The sequence below is a fragment of the Hyla sarda genome, chromosome 2 (assembly GCF_029499605.1).
Source record: "Hyla sarda isolate aHylSar1 chromosome 2, aHylSar1.hap1, whole genome shotgun sequence".
NCBI classification, from domain to species: domain Eukaryota; kingdom Metazoa; phylum Chordata; class Amphibia; order Anura; family Hylidae; genus Hyla; species Hyla sarda.
Window position 1 is genome coordinate 156,221,047 of NC_079190.1, and position 20,917 is coordinate 156,241,963.

Genomic DNA, 20,917 nt, shown 5'->3' on the forward strand with positions numbered 1-20,917 from the left:
TTCATACCAGGAAGCTCTCATGATAGCAAGTATGTAAGAAATAAAAACTAAATGTGGAACTTACAATTCATATAAGCACGACTTGTGAGACTGGCAGTTTTAATAGAATGCAGTGTTTCTTGACCAAGTCTATTTTGTCTCAGTGACAACTCACTTATGTGGGCAACTATTAATGCCATATAGACTGTACACAATACTTACTTTTTGAGAGGATTAAGGACCCGAAAGCAATGGCTATTACAAACAGTGCACATATGGCATCCAGACGCACTGCAAGCCAACGGGATGTTGTTAGGAACAAAAACCAGGCCTCTATTGGAAAAGAGAGAAGTATGATAAAATGTAAAATACACCACAACAAGAAAGGAAAAAGTTCTTTATTCATAACAAACTAAAGGTTTTGGTGCCCTCAATCATTATTGTAAAATATGAAATATATAAATATATAAGACACGTCCAGGGACACATCCAGGCTATACTAGTCTTCAAGTATTATTAGGCCAGTAATACTTCCCACACCATTACAAACAGATGCTGATGGAATGACAGCCTGAAGTTAAGCCATAGTAAAATAGTAACTCACAAATAGAGAAACAGAACATAGCCGCACATTCACAACTTGTACTATGATCTAATGCTTCTCGGCATAATTTCAAGAACTAATAGTTTGTTACTGTACCTTTTGATCAAACCATGCATGCCCACTTACCATGTCAAGGCCACCTAATAAGAATGAGTCTCTAAACGAACACTGGCATAATGCCGGGCAGCCGCAGCCACACCAAGTCCACCAGGGAAAGACTCGGTGGCCAGGCAGCCCCACTGCTCCCTGACCCAGCCCCTGGGTCCTGGCCACACCACCCCACAGACAAACCACCAAACACCTGCCATGTGTTCCCACCAGAGGGCTGGGAGAATGCTAGGAAAAACCCTTATGCAGTATCCTGCTGCATAAAAATGCCTGGGCCAAATGGGTGGAGTGTGGGCATGTAAAAACAAAATAAAAGAAAGGAGTGGGTTTGCACGTTTTGATCAAAGGGTATAATAACAACCTGGTAGTTTTTGAAATGATGCTGAGAAGCAATTAGATCATAGTACAAGTTGTGGATGTGCGGACATGTTCTGTTTCTCTTCTAGTGAGTTACATTTGTATTTTGTCCCCTTTTTCATTTTGCTTTTTCATGGTCAGTACTACACCCATTGGGCACAGGTGTTTTTTAATCACAGTGCAGGTACCGCTCTTCCGGGTGTAGCAAGGAAGGGTCCATATCTAGTGAATGCCTTCCCCAATTTCTGTAAATGTGACATTGTTTTACTGCTGTGTATTGGATTAAGAGTGGATATACAGACTGTCAGTTTCCCTTCAAACCCTACTCTTTGACATTTGTGGAGGTACGCTGTATGCTGCCATTCACACAAAAGGTTAAAGTAGCATAAGGAGATCACAGACTGCTGTCCACCAATTGAAACCCTTACATATAACATTACCATCTGGCAAGAAGCAGCAGAAAATAAAGTGTGATCAGACCATGTACTCAATTGTGATATATCCCTACAGTAAAGTTTACACTGTATATTGTATGAGAATATCTGCTAAAAAAAAAAAAAAAAAAAAAACTATCTTTCTGTTTGTTATAATGTTTTTTTTTTTTTTTAGAGTGGAGTGTGACAACTTTATTTGGACTAAATGACAAGTTTAAAAATAATGTCTCGAGTCCAATAATTTATGGTCAAAAGAAACATAGCATGATGATAACAGTCCAGTTTGAAGGTCTTGAGACTTTGCTTAATCCCATTGTTGTATGGACGTGAAGCAGCAGCTGATTGTTATGACAGATGAACCAAATTTTGTTAGCATTTTTCAATTTCCAGCCCATCCTTGAAGAAAATCATATAGAGTGTTATTCCACAATAATCTAGAAGAGCCACCACTCCATCTGAATCCATAGACTCTCCTGTGTAAAACTGTAAATTTTTAAAGTTTCCAAGAATATCTTTGATTTTTCCTGCTGCACCAGTCATAAAAGGCTTTATTCTGTCTGGATCAGTTTCTTAAAGTTTGGCTTTGATGGCTTTCATATAGTCCTTAATATACTGTTTGTATGACTCCTTGATGAAGCCAGCCAGTTTCCTGAAGTTTGTGGTTTAATACAACATCACACCCACTGATAGTTGTTAAATCTGAGCCTTCGTCTGCAATCTTTGCAGAGACATTGCCACCAATCAGAGCATCATCAATCTGACCGTCAACTCTGGTGACTATCTTTCCATTAACCTCGATACACAGCCCATTGCAACTTTCTTTAATCGGGTAGATGTCTGTGAACATTTCATCTCCGGCGAGAATATCCTTGTAGATAATCATGCTGGCTGCGGGCTTGGTGCTGGGGTCCCGGAGCGATCTACAGACACCTCAGTGTTGGTGAAGGGTGGGGAGGAAAAGGCTTGTTATGTTTTTAGCTGTTTGGCTATTGTGTATTGTATTGTGCTAACAATGAACATTGAGGTTGACATGATCCACTAATGTATTTCCCCAATAACAGTTACACTAACCAGAATGGAGATCTTGGTGTGCATCAAATAACTGTTGAAAACGCTCCTCAGCTTTAAATGCCCGGATTGTCCAAAGCCCTTGGAGGGAAGATGATAAGTGGGAAAACACTGGGCTTCGAGCTGGAAAAGAAATAAGTAAATCAAATAATATTACTTCTTGCATAGACCTATAGGCGATACAGATTAAGGGGTTATCCAGGAATAGAAAACCACAGCTTATTTCCTGTAAAAACAGCACTACACCTGTTCTTAGGTTGTGTGTGGTATTACAACTTGGCTCCATTCACTATAATGGAACTGAGCTACAATACAACTCACAAAATGAGGACTCCTTTGAAGGAAACAGGTCATTCACACAACACTTGACACACCAAAACACATTATTTTCAATATTTTTTATTGGTTAATAAAATGTTGTAACAATTTTATGAATATTAATAATTATTATTATTAGGAAACAAATAGAATGACAAAGTAAAAAGGTGGCACTTGTGAATGATGACTTTGCTTTTAGTTACCCTTTTACAAGTCACAATGTCACCATAGTTTCTCCATATGTATTGGAAAAGTTTGAATTTATGTATGTGATGACATTTACTTTTAACAATACAGAAGGTTTTACATTTACAGCAGATCTATGAAACATACTAGCTCCTGTTTGCAGAAAATATAGAATGAATTTGAGAGGAGCATCATCTGAGATGGTCTCAGTCCACCTTCCTCATACACTGACTACAATGGCCGCTTATTAATGAAATATAAAGTGACAGCAACTGGTTGTGCCTGTCAGCAGGTAAGACAGTTTTACAATGGAGGCATTATAAAGCTCTTTCAAGCTATAGTAGCTCCCTCTCTCTTGCTTTCATATTTTTTTTTTATTTCCTTTTGTTGGCTGGTCACTCTCTCATAGAAAATAAATGTCACCTAACATGATCAACAGACAACAGAAGACATGTCAATCATTCCACTTTTAAAAACATTAGTGTCTGAATAACTCATAAAAGTGACTTATGAGTAGAGTGCATCACCAATCGACCACCAACGCATACATTGAAGTCAGCATGAAAAACTAGACTAAAATTGAAAATAAATGTAGATTTCCAATAAATCATAAAAAAAAAAAAAAAAAAACACGAATCGTCAGAGTGTGGAATTGTAGCAGAATAGAAACATGTTATTCTATTGAAACCTTGGATGAAGAGAATATACACCTACAGAATGTATGAATATTGGTATCACAGTATACTTGTCCTCCTAGATCATGTCTGTATGACATCTTTAAGGGGTATTCCAGGCCAAAACTTTTTTTTATATATCAACTGGCTCCGGAAATTGAAACAGATTTGTAAGTTACTTCTATTAAAAAATCTTAATCCTTCCAATAGTTATTAGCGTCTGAAGTTGAGTTGTTGTTTTCTGTTGATGATGTCACGTCCCGGAAGCTGTGCAGTTCCTATGGGGATATTCTCCCATCATGCACAGCTCCCGGGATGTGACATCATCATTGAGCAGTTAGACAGAAAACTTCAGAAGCTAATAACTATTGGAAGGTTTAAGATTTTTTAATAGAAGTAATTTACAAATCTGTTTAACTTTCCAGAGCCAGTTGTATATAAAAGAAGTTTTTGCCTGGAATACCCCTTTAAAGGTGTACTCCGGTGGAAAACAATTTTTTGTAAATCAACTGGTGCCAGAAAGTTAAACAGATTTGTAAATTACTTCTATTTAAAAAATCAGTACTTATCAGCTGCTGTACATTACAGAGGAAGTTGAGTTGTTCTTTTCTGTCTGACCACAGTGTTCTCTGCTGACACCTCTGTCTGTGTCAGGAACTGTCCAAAGTGTAAGCAAATCCCCATAAAAAACCTCTCCTGCTCTGGACAGTTCCTGTCAGCAGAGAGCACTGTGGTTAGACAGAACAACTCAACTTCCTCTGTAGTATACAGCAGCTTATAAGTACTGGAAGAATTAAGATTTTTTAATAGAAGTAATTTACAAATCTGTTTAACTTTCTGGCACCAGTTGATTTAAAAAAAATGTTTTTCCACCAGAGTACCCCTTTGAATGATAGTAACACTTTACGTTTAAGAACTTATGTGCTAAACAGTTAGAATGTGTCTGTGAAGGAATTGGAATTGAACAGTTTAACCCAGGGTTCTACAAAAAGTAAAAAAAAAAAAAAAAAAAAACTATAATAATATATAGTACTTCATGAAAAAATAAAAATAAAAAAAAAGGTAAATCCCCCCCCCCCCCCAAAAAAAAAAAATATATTAACCCCTTAAGGACAGAGCCATTTTTTTTTACCTTAATGACTCTTAAAAAAAATAAATAAATAAAATAAAAAAATTTAATGTGTCTCTTTAAATGGTAATAACTTTAGATCTTTTTTTCGGAGCGGAGCGATTCAGATACTGTTTTTTCGTGACATATTGTACTCTATATAAGTAGTGCATTTTTGTTGACACATGCAGCATTTTTTGTCAAAAACTCCAAAATATTGTGAAAAACTGGAAAATTTCTGTAATTTTTTTGAATTTTTTTTTATGGTCTACACTGTGCAGTAGTGTGGGTCAGTACGATTATGGCGATATCCATTTTTTATAGCTTTCTATGTTCTTTTTCCTTTTCTGAGCATTCATTTCCCAACAGCCGTTACTTTTTTATTTTTCGTCTGGCGCCATTAAGGGCTTATTTTTTGCGGCATGAGCTGTACTTTTCATTGTTCTAATTTTTGCAATACATGTTACCTTTTGATCTTTTTTATTCCGCTATTTGTACCAAAATTGGCAAATTTTGAGTCTTTTTATTGTTTTTTATTTTTATGGCGTTCACTATACAGGATAATTTACATTATAGTTTTATAGAACATGTCATTACGGACATGGCAATACCTATTATGTATATGATTTGTGTTTTTGATCTTTTTTGGTGATAATACAGGGCTTTTATTGGGAAAGGGGCTTTTTTTATTTACATTTTTTTTACACTTCATACTTTTAAGAACTTTTTATTAAATTTTTTACAGGGTATACTATGCTGCAATACATTTGTACTGCAGCACAATATGACCCAATCAGCTGCACACAGTACAGCCTGTGCGATTCAGCCTGTGATCTGACCTCCTTCTGCCATAGCAACCAACGACGACCCTCAACTGTATCGTGGCCTGCCGTTGGTGAACGGGGGGGAGCGTGCAGCGGGACTCCAGCCGCGGGCAGTGCAGGAGATGGCTAGGACGTATGCATACGCCCCAGCGTGCGAACATGTCGGGTGCTGGGACATATGCATACGTCCCGTAGCGGGAAGGGGATACAATTGGTTCCCTAATTTGTTTAGGACATGCTGATATTTTAACTCATGTTTCTACACCTCTGGAGAGATTTACACCTCTGTTTCTACACCTCTGGAGAGAGCTGATTTGAGTCAGGTAACATCCAGCAGTTCTGCCATGCTCTTAGATACCCAGTGATCATGTGAATGCTAGGTTCAACAGAGACAGTGGCACTACCCTTTCACTGTCGCTACCACTGCACAATGCTATGTTGATGAAAGAGAGTAGACAGAAGTGGTTGCAAACGGCTTCTATCATCTCCACGGGCTGTCTCTGACAAGAGCCCAACTAGCTTCTGCTTGACTGCAGGAGCTTTAAACCTTCACCATACATTTACAATGGTGCAGATTTGAAGCTCATGAGCATGCATCATACACGTATGGCACACGGTTGTAATGGTAATAATTCTTTATATAGCGCCAACAGATTCTGTAGCACTGTAGCACTGTACAATTCAATTGAAAGACAATTTAACGTAAAAAAGTTTTAGAAAAAAATGCCGCCGAGGACCACTGTGCACAAATGGCAGCTGGCCAGGGAGGCAGAATGGGACTAAATTGACACTAGTGATAGAAACAGACACCGCAATGCTGATTATGGTGTTTATACAGATTCTAAGGCAAAAGGCAAATCCAATAACAGGCAGGGGTCAGAAGACAGACAGGTATCAGGACAGGCAGGTTACAGAGACCTTAGCAGTTCAGGTACACTCCAGAATGAGCAAAAAAACTTGCTGAGGCCCAGAACAGCAGGTGTGGCCTCTTTATATAGGGAGTGCCTTCCAAGGATTGGAAGGGGAACCACTAGGGAGAGCACGCCAGCCCGATAAAACATAGCCAGTGCTCGCATGTGGCCCCTAGTGGACAGAGCAGCAAGACACACATTAGACCAGGAAATGCCGCAGGAACAGGGCACCCAGAATGTTGCAAGGCATTGATAAGACCCAGGGCACATGGTACGCTGGTGGTTGCCAAACAGCAGTGTTACAACAGGTGTAATGACAAATAGTTATCAGGGAAAGAACTATATTTATTAAGTACCAGACACTTTTACTGAGGAATATGGTGCATGCTACATTAAAATGCATACCACTGTCTTAAGGGTGCCAAACAGGGTGGAATGTCTCAACAAGCAAAGATGTTGCTCAGATATATTGTTTATGACCCACTTTGCTATCAGATTGTAATAAATAGCCATGCAAGGTCATATTGCCTGTCCAACATATATTTTAGTTGCCTTTTGCTTGAGTCTAAACAATACCATATGCAAGACATGCTTACCATAGAGAAAGCCTGTGCAGTTGGCTATGGGGACCCTGTAAATGAGTGTCTCTGCCCGATTTGTCTCCATTATCTATCTATCTATCTATCTATCTACTGAGGATAGAGAAAATATACAGGGTTTCCTTCTCAAAACCAGTGCAACATGACCAAAGAATGAAGTGGGGAATTGGAAAAAGGATTATAGAATGGGTAAAGGCAAACAAACTGCAACATCTACTGTTCAAGGTAGGGAGGGATATGGTGGCATTTACCAATACCATGAAAGAGGGCCTGATTTAATATGCGCCTTTAAGTCTCTTTTATGTAAACACTGCCTATAAGTCTCATTACATCTGCAATATTCTACTAGAAACTGTTACCACAAAACTGTGCAATATGTCTCTCATTCAACCTGGTTACTATGTTCCTCATATCATAAAGAAGTGGTCATTATAAAAGAGAAAGGTCAAAGCATGAATGATAAATACGGCCACAAAACAGAATGCTCTTCTAAAGTTCCCATAGATGCATAAAGCAATGAAATTTGTTTTTCTTACACTGGTGATTCAGCTCAGAGAACACTATGTACGAATTTCTAACTTCTGATATTCTCTGAATAATTTATTTTATAAGATTATAATAGAATTATTATGGAAGTAAAGCAGAGCATTTGAGTCTGGAAACATGCTGTGTTCTTACATTTACATGTGAAGATGCCATAACATTAGTGAACTGTCACTATAGTAAATGGCCCTGTTACACATGCTATAAAAGGTTTTCTGAGAGGTTTTCACTGATAATTTATTATCACTTACTTGTTGTATTATTTGTTACTGGCTTACTTGTTCTAATATTACACTTACATGTTGACTCAAGTCGCTTGATATCTCGGGATGTTTCCAGAAAATACTTTCTCAGGAAATAGAAAATGATCACAAGAGGAAGCAAGGGAATTAAAATCCATGGAATAACAGCAATTGCTACAGCAATTACCCCTAAAATCTGGAGGAACACCTGAAAGAAACAAAATAACATAACTGTATGACTAGTAGTACTTTACGCATCCACAAACACTGGTCTAGGTATAGCAAACCAAAACTGGACAGTAGTTAATCCTAATCCTCCATCCATACCCAAAACCCAAAGCTGGAGCATGAACAGTTGGTGGAAGATCTTATTTCTGCCCCATTGCTAATTTACCGTATGGGTTTGAGCCAGAAGATGAGAGTGAAAAGTTGACACTGGCATGCACCCATGTCTCCTATAATATTATATACATATTGCCTCTATTGGTCACATGATCCCTGAAGCTGATTGGCTGAAATCAGCCCTATGAGTGCTAAACAATTTCTGCTATGGAAGACCTAATCAATATGGAAAAGACTATATTAAAGTATATGTTCTAAAATGTATAAAGTCCTCTAAAGGACATGCTATGGTATGCTATGAGAACCTGCCAGCAGATAACTAGGGGTGTAGATAAGCACAAGGCTTATCAGAATTTTGGGCATACTTTTTAAAAATCTTTATAGTCCTTTACAGTGCCGAAAATATAAGCCTTTTTTGTTAATATGTAAATAAGGCTTAAAAGCTGAGGGGTGTTCCCCAGAACGTAAAGTGTCCAAGTAAGTCCAGCCCATGTCCTCTTATTCACAGCTTCTGTACCTGTTTGAATCTACCCACACCATTTGACTGATTGCCGGTAGAAAAAGAGGGCATGGATTGGATTCACCTGGGCTCTTGCCTTACTAGGGGAATTCCCCATGGCTTTTGAGCCTCATTTACATATTGAAGAAAAAAGGGTTTTATTTCTGCGCTGGAAAGGACTATAGAGATAAAACTGTATACCTGTAATCATGATGCCTTATCTAGCCATGGACTTATTTACACCCATGTTTCTTTGCTGGAAGTTCCATTTAAAATGTAACTGTAATTTCAAACAACTCAATTAACTGCATTAATCAATAGTACACGTGAATATAAGAAATTCTAATATCCTATTAGAGAAATATGCTTTCTTCTGCACTCACAAGGCTGCTTTCCCCTCATTTCTTACCTGCTCATCACCAAGGAAAATCTGTTTTCACCAAAGGTAAAGCAAGGTGCATCTGCACTAAGATCAGGTTTTACTGCTCATACAAGTCTATGGAGGGTAGAGGGGCCAAGGGGGAGGAGGAAGGTCATGGGAGGAACACAGAAACAGAGAGACAGACTCTGTAGGCTTACTGTCTTACTGAACGTTCTGGGTTCAGAGGGTAGCCTGCTTAGGACTGCTTCTTATGTTGCTGCAACATTGGAGGGTTTGAGAAAGTAGAAAAAGAAAAAAAGGCCAGGGCACTCCCTAGTGTAGTACTACACAAGGTGGACTTGACCAGCCACTACAATAAAGTACTGACCTTATTGGGTTGCATAAGATAATAGACACAACCCAAAAGTATGCGGTGTGTTGGGTTTGCAGCTCGAAGACCCTGTCGCGTATCCTAGGGTGCGAATAAGTAAATGAAGGTTGCCGAGAAAAAAAAACGTAGGGTCTGGAACTACTGCTGGGTATCCACACAAAGTTTTTAAGCCACCCCGGTTGCATAGAACATAAAGGGCTATCACAAATAGATGAAACCGGACAACGCGTTTTGGAGCTCACACGCACCTTCCTCAGGTGCAACAATAAGCCATCACAGAAATGTTTAAGCCACCACAATTGTATAGGACCTAAAGGTTTGTTTAAGAAAAGATTAAAATGGACAATGCGTTTTGGCGTTCACACAGGCCTTCCTCAGGTTCAACAATAAACAAAAGTTGGCTTCCTGCAAAACATCCCTGTGCTGTAGTGGTTGATCCACCACTACAGCACGTGGACATCTCGCACGACGCCAACTTTTGTTTATTGTTGGACCTGAGGAAGGCGCGTCTGAACGCCAAAATGCGTAGTCCGTTTTAATCTTTCCCTGAACAAACTTTTATGTCCTATACAACTGTGGTGGCTTAAAAATTTCCTGTGAATACCCAGCAGTAGCGCTTGTACGAGACCCTCATTTTTTTTTCTTGCAACCTCCATCTGAGGGTTTTATTTATTTTTGCACTTCAATTTTTTCCTCTTGTCTTCTAATTGCCATAGTGCTTTACATTTTCTAACTACAGACTCATATGAGGACTTGTTTTTTAAATTGTACTTTGTAATGACATCACTCACTTTACAACAAAATCTATGGTGAAACAAAAAATATATTATTTGTAAAGCAACATTTAAAATAACCCCATCATTTTAAAACTTTTGGGGGCTTTTGCTTCTATGCAGTGGACTTTTGTTAAAAATGACATCTTATCTTTATTTTGTAGCCCTATACAATAAAAATTATACCCAATATATATATCATTTTTTTTTTACTTCACTACTACGAAAATGAATATGCCTAAAATTGCTTTGATTTCTGTCATTTAAATAGTTTAACATTGTGACCAATATTGATTGCAGCATTTTAACATTAAATGCTGCTCATCGTTGGTGTCTAGTGGTCCCGTAGAACAGCCCCTGCCCCCCAATACATCACACTGCTGCTTAGCCTATTGCTGGTGGGACACAGATGCGGCCAGTGATTTCAACCCCCAAAAGCAGGAAAAGGATTGCACCAAGGACCAAAACAGGACACCGAAGGCACCACGGGAACACTGGAGGTGAGAAGAGGTTTATTTTTTTTTTATGTACTAAACTTTAGGCATATTTCTGACAGCCCCTTAAAGACCATCCTCAGTAATGATTGCCATAACACTAGCTACAAATCATTTGCATATAAGATATGTCATACATTAAAGTTAAAGGGGTATTTTAATTTAATTAATAACCAAATTACAGAGTGCTGCTTGATTAAAATCACAAACTCGAGCATACATACTTTGCTCAGTCCAAAGGAAGCATTCCAGTCTGCCCTACCTCTTTGTTTACTCACCCTAATGATGTGCTCTCCCTGCTCTAGTGATAAAGTTTCGAACCATCATCAACAGAGATGGTAAAATATGTCATCAGTGTAAGCAAACGGGGTGGACTGGAGCACTAGACTGGGCGTGGTGATTATGCAATAGTTTGTTATTTTACACAAGTAGCATGCTGTAATTTGGTTATTAATTAAATCACAATGTCTACTTAATTCTATATGAGGTTGAGCAATATATAAAGTCTTTTTTTAAAGGTTGCACTATGTGATTACAAGAAGATAAATGCATGTTTTATTTTACTAAAACAAAAAGCCTCAACATGTTGTAAAATTGTAATAAATTATAGCTGTACTAAAATGGCCAAACTTTGACCAGTACCAGGCGCTTCTTCAATGGATAGGCCAATAAATGTAGTATAAGAATTCCCATTTATTTAGAAAAGCGTTTAAAATTCGGACAGAATTCTTAGTCAGGCAGGATAGGCTTAGGCCCCTTTCACACTACAAAATTCTCAGTTTTTAAACATCATGAACTATTTCTTCCGTTACTATCTTCCGTCACAAAAGAACGTCCGTTATGAATAACGGACTATAACGGATTAAAACGGATATTAGAAAATCCTGTAGACTATAATGGGATTTTCTAACGGACGTATAGGATTTTGTTACTGCCGTTTTCAGCTGGTTTTCAGACGGAACTTCATACGCATGTTTAAAAACAGAGAATTTTGTAGTGTGAAAGGGGCCTAAGAGTGGAGTGTAGGTTTCTTTGTGGTTTTTAATTCCCTACAATTTATTTTCAACGGTATTTACTACGGTTTCCCTACATTTTGCTTTTTTTTTTTTTTTTTACACATGCTCTGATCTGTCTGGTTTTTCTCGGCTCAAATCCACAAAATTTTATGTGGAAACCTTAGTAAATATGTTGTTTTTTTGTGAAAATGTCACAAAAAACGCCCCTTTTTGATTTTCTTTGCAAAATTAGAGTTAGTCGGGGTTTTTTCAAATTCTGGCGCAAAATCTGGCGCAGACAGAATTTCTGGCGCAATGCAACAATCTTGCGCAAAAACTGGGTGTGCAATAGTAAATGAGGGCCAATATATATATATATATATATATATATATATATATATATATATATACACACATTATATATATATACATATAAATGCATCTATACATAAATATGTTGCCTGCGTTTGCGTGTGTGTAAGCCTATCCTGCCTGATGAAGAATCCTGTGTTTAGCTTCACTACTGGAGGGCATATTCCAATATGGAGCAGGTATCTCTTTTTCATTTTTTTCACTAATTATAGCTGTACTAAAGATAGCTCAACTATGATCCTAAATAGTCAAAGTACCTTCAACATAAAAATGTATTCTCAATAAGTAGTGGGCACTAGGCACACAGTTTTATACAGGGTGGGCATCTATACTACAAATGACAAATAGTTTTAGCTATTATTAGTCTTTGCCAAAAGCATTAAACATGTTCATAAGTATCTAGTAACACATATAATTTGCATAAAGGTGACACAGGGATTTTTGCGCACTTTGTTTTTTATTTATGTGATATAGTTAATATTAAGCTATAACCTTATCTGGCAAGTGTACTGTGTTATTTATAACATGATTTCCTCAATAATTTAAGCCCCAGGCTACCAACAGTTCAGTGACATATAGCATGTGAGCCATATTGTCAACAGGATTTCCTTTCTACTTATGCTAATAACAAGGTTTTATGCCTAAATTACATATATTCATTCATTCATATAAACCTATTAATCTTTTGGTTTGAGGATAAACTGAAATATTGCATTACTCAAAGGAAAGCCCACGTGAACTAACATACATGGCTGAAATGATAGTGTTAAAATGATAGCCTTATTTAGTCCCCAAGTGCCTCGATTAGCCTCTTGTTAACACTTAATGGCAGCGTTGTCACTCTCATGCTGAGAATGACAAATTAGGCCTTTGACTACAAGCAGAGCGGACTCCAAGGATTTCAACCTTATTAACTGCTGCTGCTCGTCTCTCCTTTGTAGTCTCAATTTTTTTGGGACAGTGGTCACGTAGCAGTAAATTTTGACCCAGTCCTTCTCATGTATATAAACAAACTATAAATGTATTTGTACAATAGAGGATTTTCTTTAGTCAGTATTGCATATGGGATGCTATGCTTTGATGTATGTTTTTTGGTTCTTTAGAATATACTAGAACATTACATGATGGTTTGACAAATCTCTCAGAAATTGTTGTTTTTGTCATGTTCATAAAAGGTTTACAGCAGCTCCACCCGATACTGCAATTTTAAGTGACATACGTTATATAGAAAAAATCCCCAAGTACTCATTGATGTCTACAATAAAAATATAAAAGGGAAAACAGATCACAAAAAAAAAAAAAGAAAGAAAGAAAAATTACAAAGTCGTTGTAACCGCAAAATTCTTTCTACACACTTTCCCTGACATTTCCACACAATAAAATGCAAGGGTCAGTGGTAGTGAAACAAGGCACGGCAGTTCCAGCCTTTTGCTTCCATGCAAGTGAATGACCTCAGCTATTATTTCTGTCTTAAGCACTTTTTGTTCTCAATGTCCAGATGCAAGAGCTATTCTTTGGAACAAATAACTGTGGACAGCATCTCCACATTTCCCTTTTCCTCAGTGTTTTCAGTTCATAAAGCTGCAGTCAATGCATTTTGTGTGTGGTGGGGACAGAGAGGGAGGGGAAAAGCACATTCACTGGTGGTCTTCACCATACCCTTCATTGCTGGCTCAAGTAGTCCCAGGATTACGCCTTTGTTTGTGATGAAAGCATCTGAAAAGTCAGTTATTTAAAATTAGTCAAGCTGTTGATTTTAAAATAAAGGCTTTTTAGATCTCCTTTCTTTAATAAATCACTAGATTCTTCTGAGGGCAGCTGCAGGACACAGCACATATTCTCTGTGAACTTCCTCTCAAGTAGTTTTTTCTTTAGTTTTCTGCTCCTATTTATTACAACCTAAACCAATGTTTAGCATTTGATACAGTTAATTGCAACATGTTTTTAGAACACTATTATAATAGCCCAAATATTAAAAACAATAAGGGTTTCCACTTACTTTCAAACCTTTAACATATGAAAATGTCTATAGTATTCTAAAGTTTCATTTTGGCTGCATTATTTAATTCCTTTAACCCCTTAAGGTCCAAGCCCATTTGGACCTTAAGGACCAGGCCAATTTTATTTTTGTGTTTTATTTTTTTCCTCCTCACATTCTAAAATCTATAACTCTTTTATATTTCAATCTACAGACCCATATAAGGGCTTGTTTTTGCGTGACCAATTGTACTTTGTAATGAAACCTCTCATTTTACCATAAAATGTACGGCGAACCGAAAGAATTATATTTTTAGGGAGGAAATTTTAATGAAAACCACAATTTTGCACTCTTTGGAGGGTTTCATTTTCACACTGTACACTTTACAGTAAAAATGACATGTGTTCTTTATTCTGTGGATCAATACGAATAAAATGATACCCATGGCTACATACTTTTCTATTTTTGTACCACTTAAAAAAATCTCAAACTTTTTGTACCAAATCAGTACTCTAAAATCGCCCTATTTTGACCACCTGTAACTTTTTCATTTTTCCTTATATGGGGTGGTAGGAGGGCTCCTTTTTTGCATCATCTGTACTTTTTATTGATACTACATTTGCATATGTAAAACTTTTAGATCACTTTTATAAAATTTTTTTGTGAATAAAATGAGACTAAAAAAAAGAAGCCTTTTTGGACTTTTTTATTTTTTACATTTACGCCGTTCACCGTACAGGATCATTGACATTATATTTTGATAGTTCTGACATTTACATATGCGGCGATACCAAATATGTTTACAAAAAAAATTACGCTTTTTGTGGGTAAAATGGGAAAAAAAAATAGTTTTTATTGGGGGAGGGGATTTTTCACTTTTTTTTACTTTTTCTTTTTACATTTTTAGACTTTTTCTTTTTTTACACTTTTTATGTCCCAATAGGGGACAATCAATAGCAATCATTTGATTGCTAATACTGTTAAGTGCTATGCATAGGGCATAGCACTGATCAGTATTATTGGCTATCTTCTACTCTGGTCTGCTCGCTCTCAGACCAGAGAAGACGAAACCGGGAGACGGCCGGAGGCAGATGAGGGGACCTCCGGCCGCCATTACAGATGATCGGATCCCCACTGCAACACTGTGGGCAATCAGATCATCTATTTTAACATGCGCATTGCCGAGGGGTTAATGGCGGACATCCACCCGATCGTGGATGTCGGCCATTACTGGCGAGTCCCCGGCTGCTGATAGCAGCTGGGACCTGCAGAGTATGACGCGAGCACAGCTCCGATGCTTGCAGTCATACATAGGACATAAATGTACGTCCCGGTGCGCTAAGTACCACCGCACCAGGACGTACATTTACGTCCGTGGTCGTTAGGGGGTTAAAAGGCTGCATTGTCAATGCATCTGCTTTTCCATTTTAAGTATTTTTTAAGGAAAAAAATTATTTACTTATTAACATTTTATGTACATTTAATACACATTGGTTAAAAAAAAGATGTATAATTTTGGATTGAAAAAATGCACTTTTGTCCCTGCAGCTATTTCCTGTGCTTCTCTTTGCAGAGAAAACATACAGGAAGTACGTTCTGTGCAAGCTCCCAGTATGTCAGACAGCCTGCTGTGTAAGTCAGAGGAGCATGTCACAGAGCCTCACTGCACAGAGCCCTGCTTGTCCTCAGTGCACAGAGCCCTGCTTGTCCTCAGTGCACAGAGCCCTGATTGTCCTCACTGCACAGAGCCCTGCTTGTCCTCACTGCACAGAGCCCTGCTTGTCCTCACTGCACAGAGCCCTGCTTGTCCTCACTGCACAGAGCCCTGCTTGTCCTCACTGCACAGAGCCCTGCTTGTCCTCACTGCACAGAGCCCTGCTTGTCCTCACTGCACAGAGCCCTGCTTGTCCTCACTGAGCAGAGCCCTGCTTGTCCTCACTGCACAGAGCCCTGCTTGTCCTCACTGCAGAGCCCTGCTTGTCCTCACTGCACAGAGCCCTGCTTGTCCTCACTGCACAGAGCCCTGCTTGTCCTCACTGCACAGAGCCCTGCTTTAATATCCTTGCAACTTGTTTGGGGCTGCTTATCCACCATCCGGACTATCCTGCGTTTACACCTTTCATCAACTTTTCTCTTCCGTCCACGTCCAGGGAGATTAGCTACAGTGCCATGGGTTGCAAACGTTTTGATAATGTTGCGTACTGTGGACAAAGGCAAATCTAGATCTCTGGAGATGGACTTGTAACCTTGAGATTGTTGATATTTTGCATGTCACAGAGCCTCAGTGCACAGAGCCCTACTTGTCCTCAGTGCAAAGAGCCCTGCTTGTCCTGAATTTTTTCTCCTGAAGGTTGCGGCTCTGCTAATAGTGCATCAAAGAGATTCACTCATCATCAAACTGACTCTAAATACAACTTTAAAAAACATGGGAATGATAATGAATAATGTACCACCAAGAATCTAGATGAAAAAACTTTAGATGAACTTAAACAACTGTTTTATAAACTTGAAACTAAACTAAGAGATGAAATGCAAATTGATATATATATATATATATATATATATATATATATGAAAGAGAATATTACACCAAGGGGTCTGCGTTTGCCTTTTGGCTCTACTTTTAAAAATGATATTAGATATAGTAAGCAATGGTGTGAGCTTTTGGACTCATGTACTTTAAAAATGCTTGATTTTTAATCTGTGAATCGTCGGTCATTATGAAATTACATCAATAATGAGGTTTCTTGTCTAATGTCTGAATTAAAACTGTTTTCCTGTTATGTCAAATATGAAAATATGAACAATAGTATCACAAAACATTTAAATAAACTTGAAAGGGAAATTATTGAGAAAAAAGCCAATAAACTAAAGAGAGATAGAATGGATTACTCACAGGTTGATCCATGGTCATGGAGCAATCGAAAAAGCAATAGATATGCTAGCACGCAATATACGGATATGGATAACAAAACCATGCATAACAAAGAAACTGTAATAGACAGAGAACCCGAAAAATTTGAAGCTGAATTACCGCCCAATGGAACTATACGAAAAGAGAACACCAGGACTATAGGAGGGGAAAATAACAAAAGCAAAAGCTAAAATAATAGTAATAAAAAAGATCAGGACATGATAATTTTTTCAGAAACTGAAAAACAGGAAAAAAACAGAGAGGATGGGAACGAAACAGAAAATAATAATAATAATAATAATAATAAAAGAAAACACCTAGATGATATTACAACAGCAAAGAAGAAACTAAGAAAAGATGCGCCTAATACCCCAACTCACTGTTCATTCAAGCTAGCAGAAGCTTGAGTAATAAATATAGAAAATTCTATGACAATCCATCCAATAATGATTCAAGCAATACCCCCAAAAAAAGCAAAGAAGGAGATACGTACACCACTAACATACCCACACACGGTAACGAAGATCGGTAACGCATCATTTCATAACAATATGGGGACAGGATATGGGGACGGGATATGGGGACAGGATATGGGGACGGGATATGGGGACGGGATTTGGGGTCGGGATTTGGGGGTCGGGATATGAGGACAAAAGCTTCCTCCTTTGTTGCTTTTCCTCCCCCACAAGGATAAGGTAGGAAAAAACGGGCCACGCCGGGTACTCAGCTAGTATACAATAATCAGTCTCACAAACCGCAAGGTAATATGACCAAATATGCATCATTATTCTATTTGAAAATAAGAAACAGGTCAAAAATTCTCTACCCTATGTACATGGGGCATTACATTTTGTCAAGCCACTCTTTAAGTTAATAAATCACAAAACAATGACTATATAAAGGGAACCTAAAACTTAAAGGGGTATTCCAGGCCAAAACTTTTTTTTATATATCAACTGGCTCCGGAAAGTTAAACAGATTTGTAAATTACTTCTATTAAAAAATCTTAATCCTTCCAATAGTTATTAGCTTCTGAAGTTGAGTTGTTGTTTTCTGTCTAACTGCTCTCTGATGACTCATGTCCCGGGAGCTGTGCAGTTCCTATGGGGATATTCTTCCATCATACACAGCTCCCGGGACGTGACATCATCATTGCGCAGTTAGACAGAAAACTTCAGAAGCTAATAACTATTGGAAGGATTAAGATTTTTTTAATAGAAGTAATTTACAAATCGGTTTAACTTTCCGGAGCCAGTTGATATATATAAAAAAAGGTTTTGCCTGGAATACCCCTTTAACTTTTTATGTGCACATATTGATAAAAAAAAATGTACAACAAAGGTATCAAAAATATATTTAAAAAAATGGAAAAATTTTGAAAAATTTCCAGTCAGTGGCAGCCATCAGTGTAGCTATCATTGCTCTTTTTACAATGACCATTCTTTTCACAGGTGTATTCCTTATAAGTCAGATGAACACAGTCCATTAATCCATTGGGCTTACAGATAATGAATGTCCAATAGGTCAATGTACAGTATACATACATTTTACTTCCTGCGTTATTGCACCTCCGGATTCCTTAGAGTATTGTTAATAGTTGTATTCACAGTTCTCTGATATAGGAATTATGAATTTAACACCAACTTCCACTATATATGGTGCACCTGATTCCCCATCTAAGATGGACTGAAATGATAATGTATAGCTCATTCAGTTGCCAGACAGACAATCGGCTACAGTTCACACATCATCTACTGATTCACGTTCCGTCTTCTAGAGGACCGCTCAATAGCAAAAAGTTTCAACTTGTGTAGTCCTTATTCACACATCTCAATATGAACTTGTGCACACCGATATTCAGTCTAAGATTGAAGATGAATACACATAGAGCTGCCGTACACAGAAACCGCACTGATCTAGGTTAGTCAGGATCCATGCAGATATTAATTAGAGCAATTCAGGACACTCTGGATTTGTACACTAAGTCTATATTTAAAAATACCTCATTGTTTATGGGACCGCTCATTGTTTACGGTTATGAGAATCATTCATCTCTTGACTCTGGTACCCTGTGTAAATATTATATTACTTTTATTGTCTCCACACAAGCATGGATTGACAACAGTGATGTAGTGACTACGCATTACCATACGATACCAATACATGTTATTTCATGATCATGTGACAGGTGGGTTTTCCCGCTATTACTATATCCACACCACTCATATATTCATACAACGTCTATTTATACAACACATAAGATCTTGGAAATAGTACATCACTCATACAGTATATAATACCTCATACAGTATATAACACCATGGTTGCAGCACTTTATGATATACAATATAACACCTTGGATACAGCACATTATAATATACAATATTCAGCACACTGTACACAATGGATTCTGGAATGTACACTTTTATTTGGATATTGGGTTAATAACCAGATTTTCCCCTTTGTTATTATATGCATTGACACATATGTATCGCTATCGACTCTGACGCTTTGACTCCGACATGGATGTTCGTTGCCATGCGCGCACGGGCAGACATGCATAGTAGTCACTCGCCATCAGTGGCATAGGGATCATGCGTGGCGCGTCATGATGATGATCACGTCTGGTCACATCACATGACGCGCAATACTACCTGTGATTGACTACATCCTGTGTACTTAACAACAGCATGCACGGCATCGATACATGTGATTTACCTATGGGTGACTATTGGCTGAGTATATAGCGAGGAGATAGGCCCTCTATTATGACATAGGGCGAGTTTATATAAGGAGAAGCTGAACTTCCGGGTCTCACTCAGCGCCAGTCCTGTGATGACGCTGGGTTGCCAGCGAAACGCCGTCAGGACGCTGGCTTGTGTGTAACTTTTAAACGCAGTGGATTCTGTCAGCATGGTCACATTTCTCATCTCAGTAGTGGCCGTACAATAATAAGTGGCACACATACTCATAGGTATTTCCTATTGATACCACTCCAATGTGCTAGACAGACCCTGTAATTTTAACTTGTGTGGTACTCACACACATTTGTGTTTTGCACTCACCACTATATTGGTTCCTATTTTAAACTTCTAATAATAAAAGTTATATTTTAACTTTTCTTCTTGGAGGGGGGGGGGGGGTTCTAGTTTAGGGTACCCCTTTGGGGACTTCTCCTAAAGTTGTTGTTTATATTTACCATATGTACATGGTGCACTATATTTTGTCAAGCCACTCTAAGTTAAGCTCTGGATTTGTACACTAAGTCTGCAAAACCAGTGAAGGTTCCAAAGGCTAGAAGAGACCCTAAGTGTACCCCTACCAAAAAGCACTTCTTAAATGCAAATCCTTTAAAAAAAAATGCTCCAGTACAAAGAATGAGATGAACCAGTTACTGCATTGTTTATCAAGTCTCACTTGATTCCTCCTGACAACCATTTAAACAATGAATGTTGGGAAATATCCCTCAAAGAATCAGCAACAATGGCAAGGATCAGAGTCTTTATATTTACTTAATACTCTTTAAAAAGGAGAAACTATTTCTTCCTGAAGGGATTAGAGGTCGTCTTATAAAAGACACCTGCAAACAAAACAAGTGTCAAAAGATCTTTATCATAATTGATATTGCTCTTGTTGAGATGCAGATCCACAATGATACACTTGACTAATAATACAAGGTAAGCAGTACTTGTTAATGTGGTTGCTAGTTTATGTGCTACACATATATTTATATATTGTATATTTACACCTGCAGAGTAAATCTGCTAAGAAGTAACAAGTAAATACAAAAGTTACAATTAACTAATTTACATGTATATAAATAATTTACTCCTGCAAGTAAAA

At 37.9% G+C, this 20,917-nt stretch overlaps 1 protein-coding gene and 1 pseudogene across 4 annotated transcripts in view; both read right to left on the bottom strand.

The window, feature by feature from the left end:
- The window catches only part of ABCC4 (ATP binding cassette subfamily C member 4), a 371,576-nt gene that overhangs the window by 99,415 nt on the left and 251,244 nt on the right, over nucleotides 1-20,917 (bottom strand). For all 4 annotated transcript variants that reach the window (XM_056555595.1, XM_056555592.1, XM_056555593.1 and 1 more), the window contains 3 exons: nucleotides 8,013-8,163; nucleotides 2,554-2,673; nucleotides 202-312 (listed from right to left, as the gene is read on the bottom strand). In XM_056555595.1, coding sequence (XP_056411570.1) covers nucleotides 202-312; nucleotides 2,554-2,673; nucleotides 8,013-8,163 — 382 coding nt within the window. The remainder of the gene's footprint in view (nucleotides 1-201; nucleotides 313-2,553; nucleotides 2,674-8,012; nucleotides 8,164-20,917) is intronic.
- On the bottom strand, nucleotides 1,852-2,381 carry LOC130355456 (translationally-controlled tumor protein homolog; annotated as a pseudogene).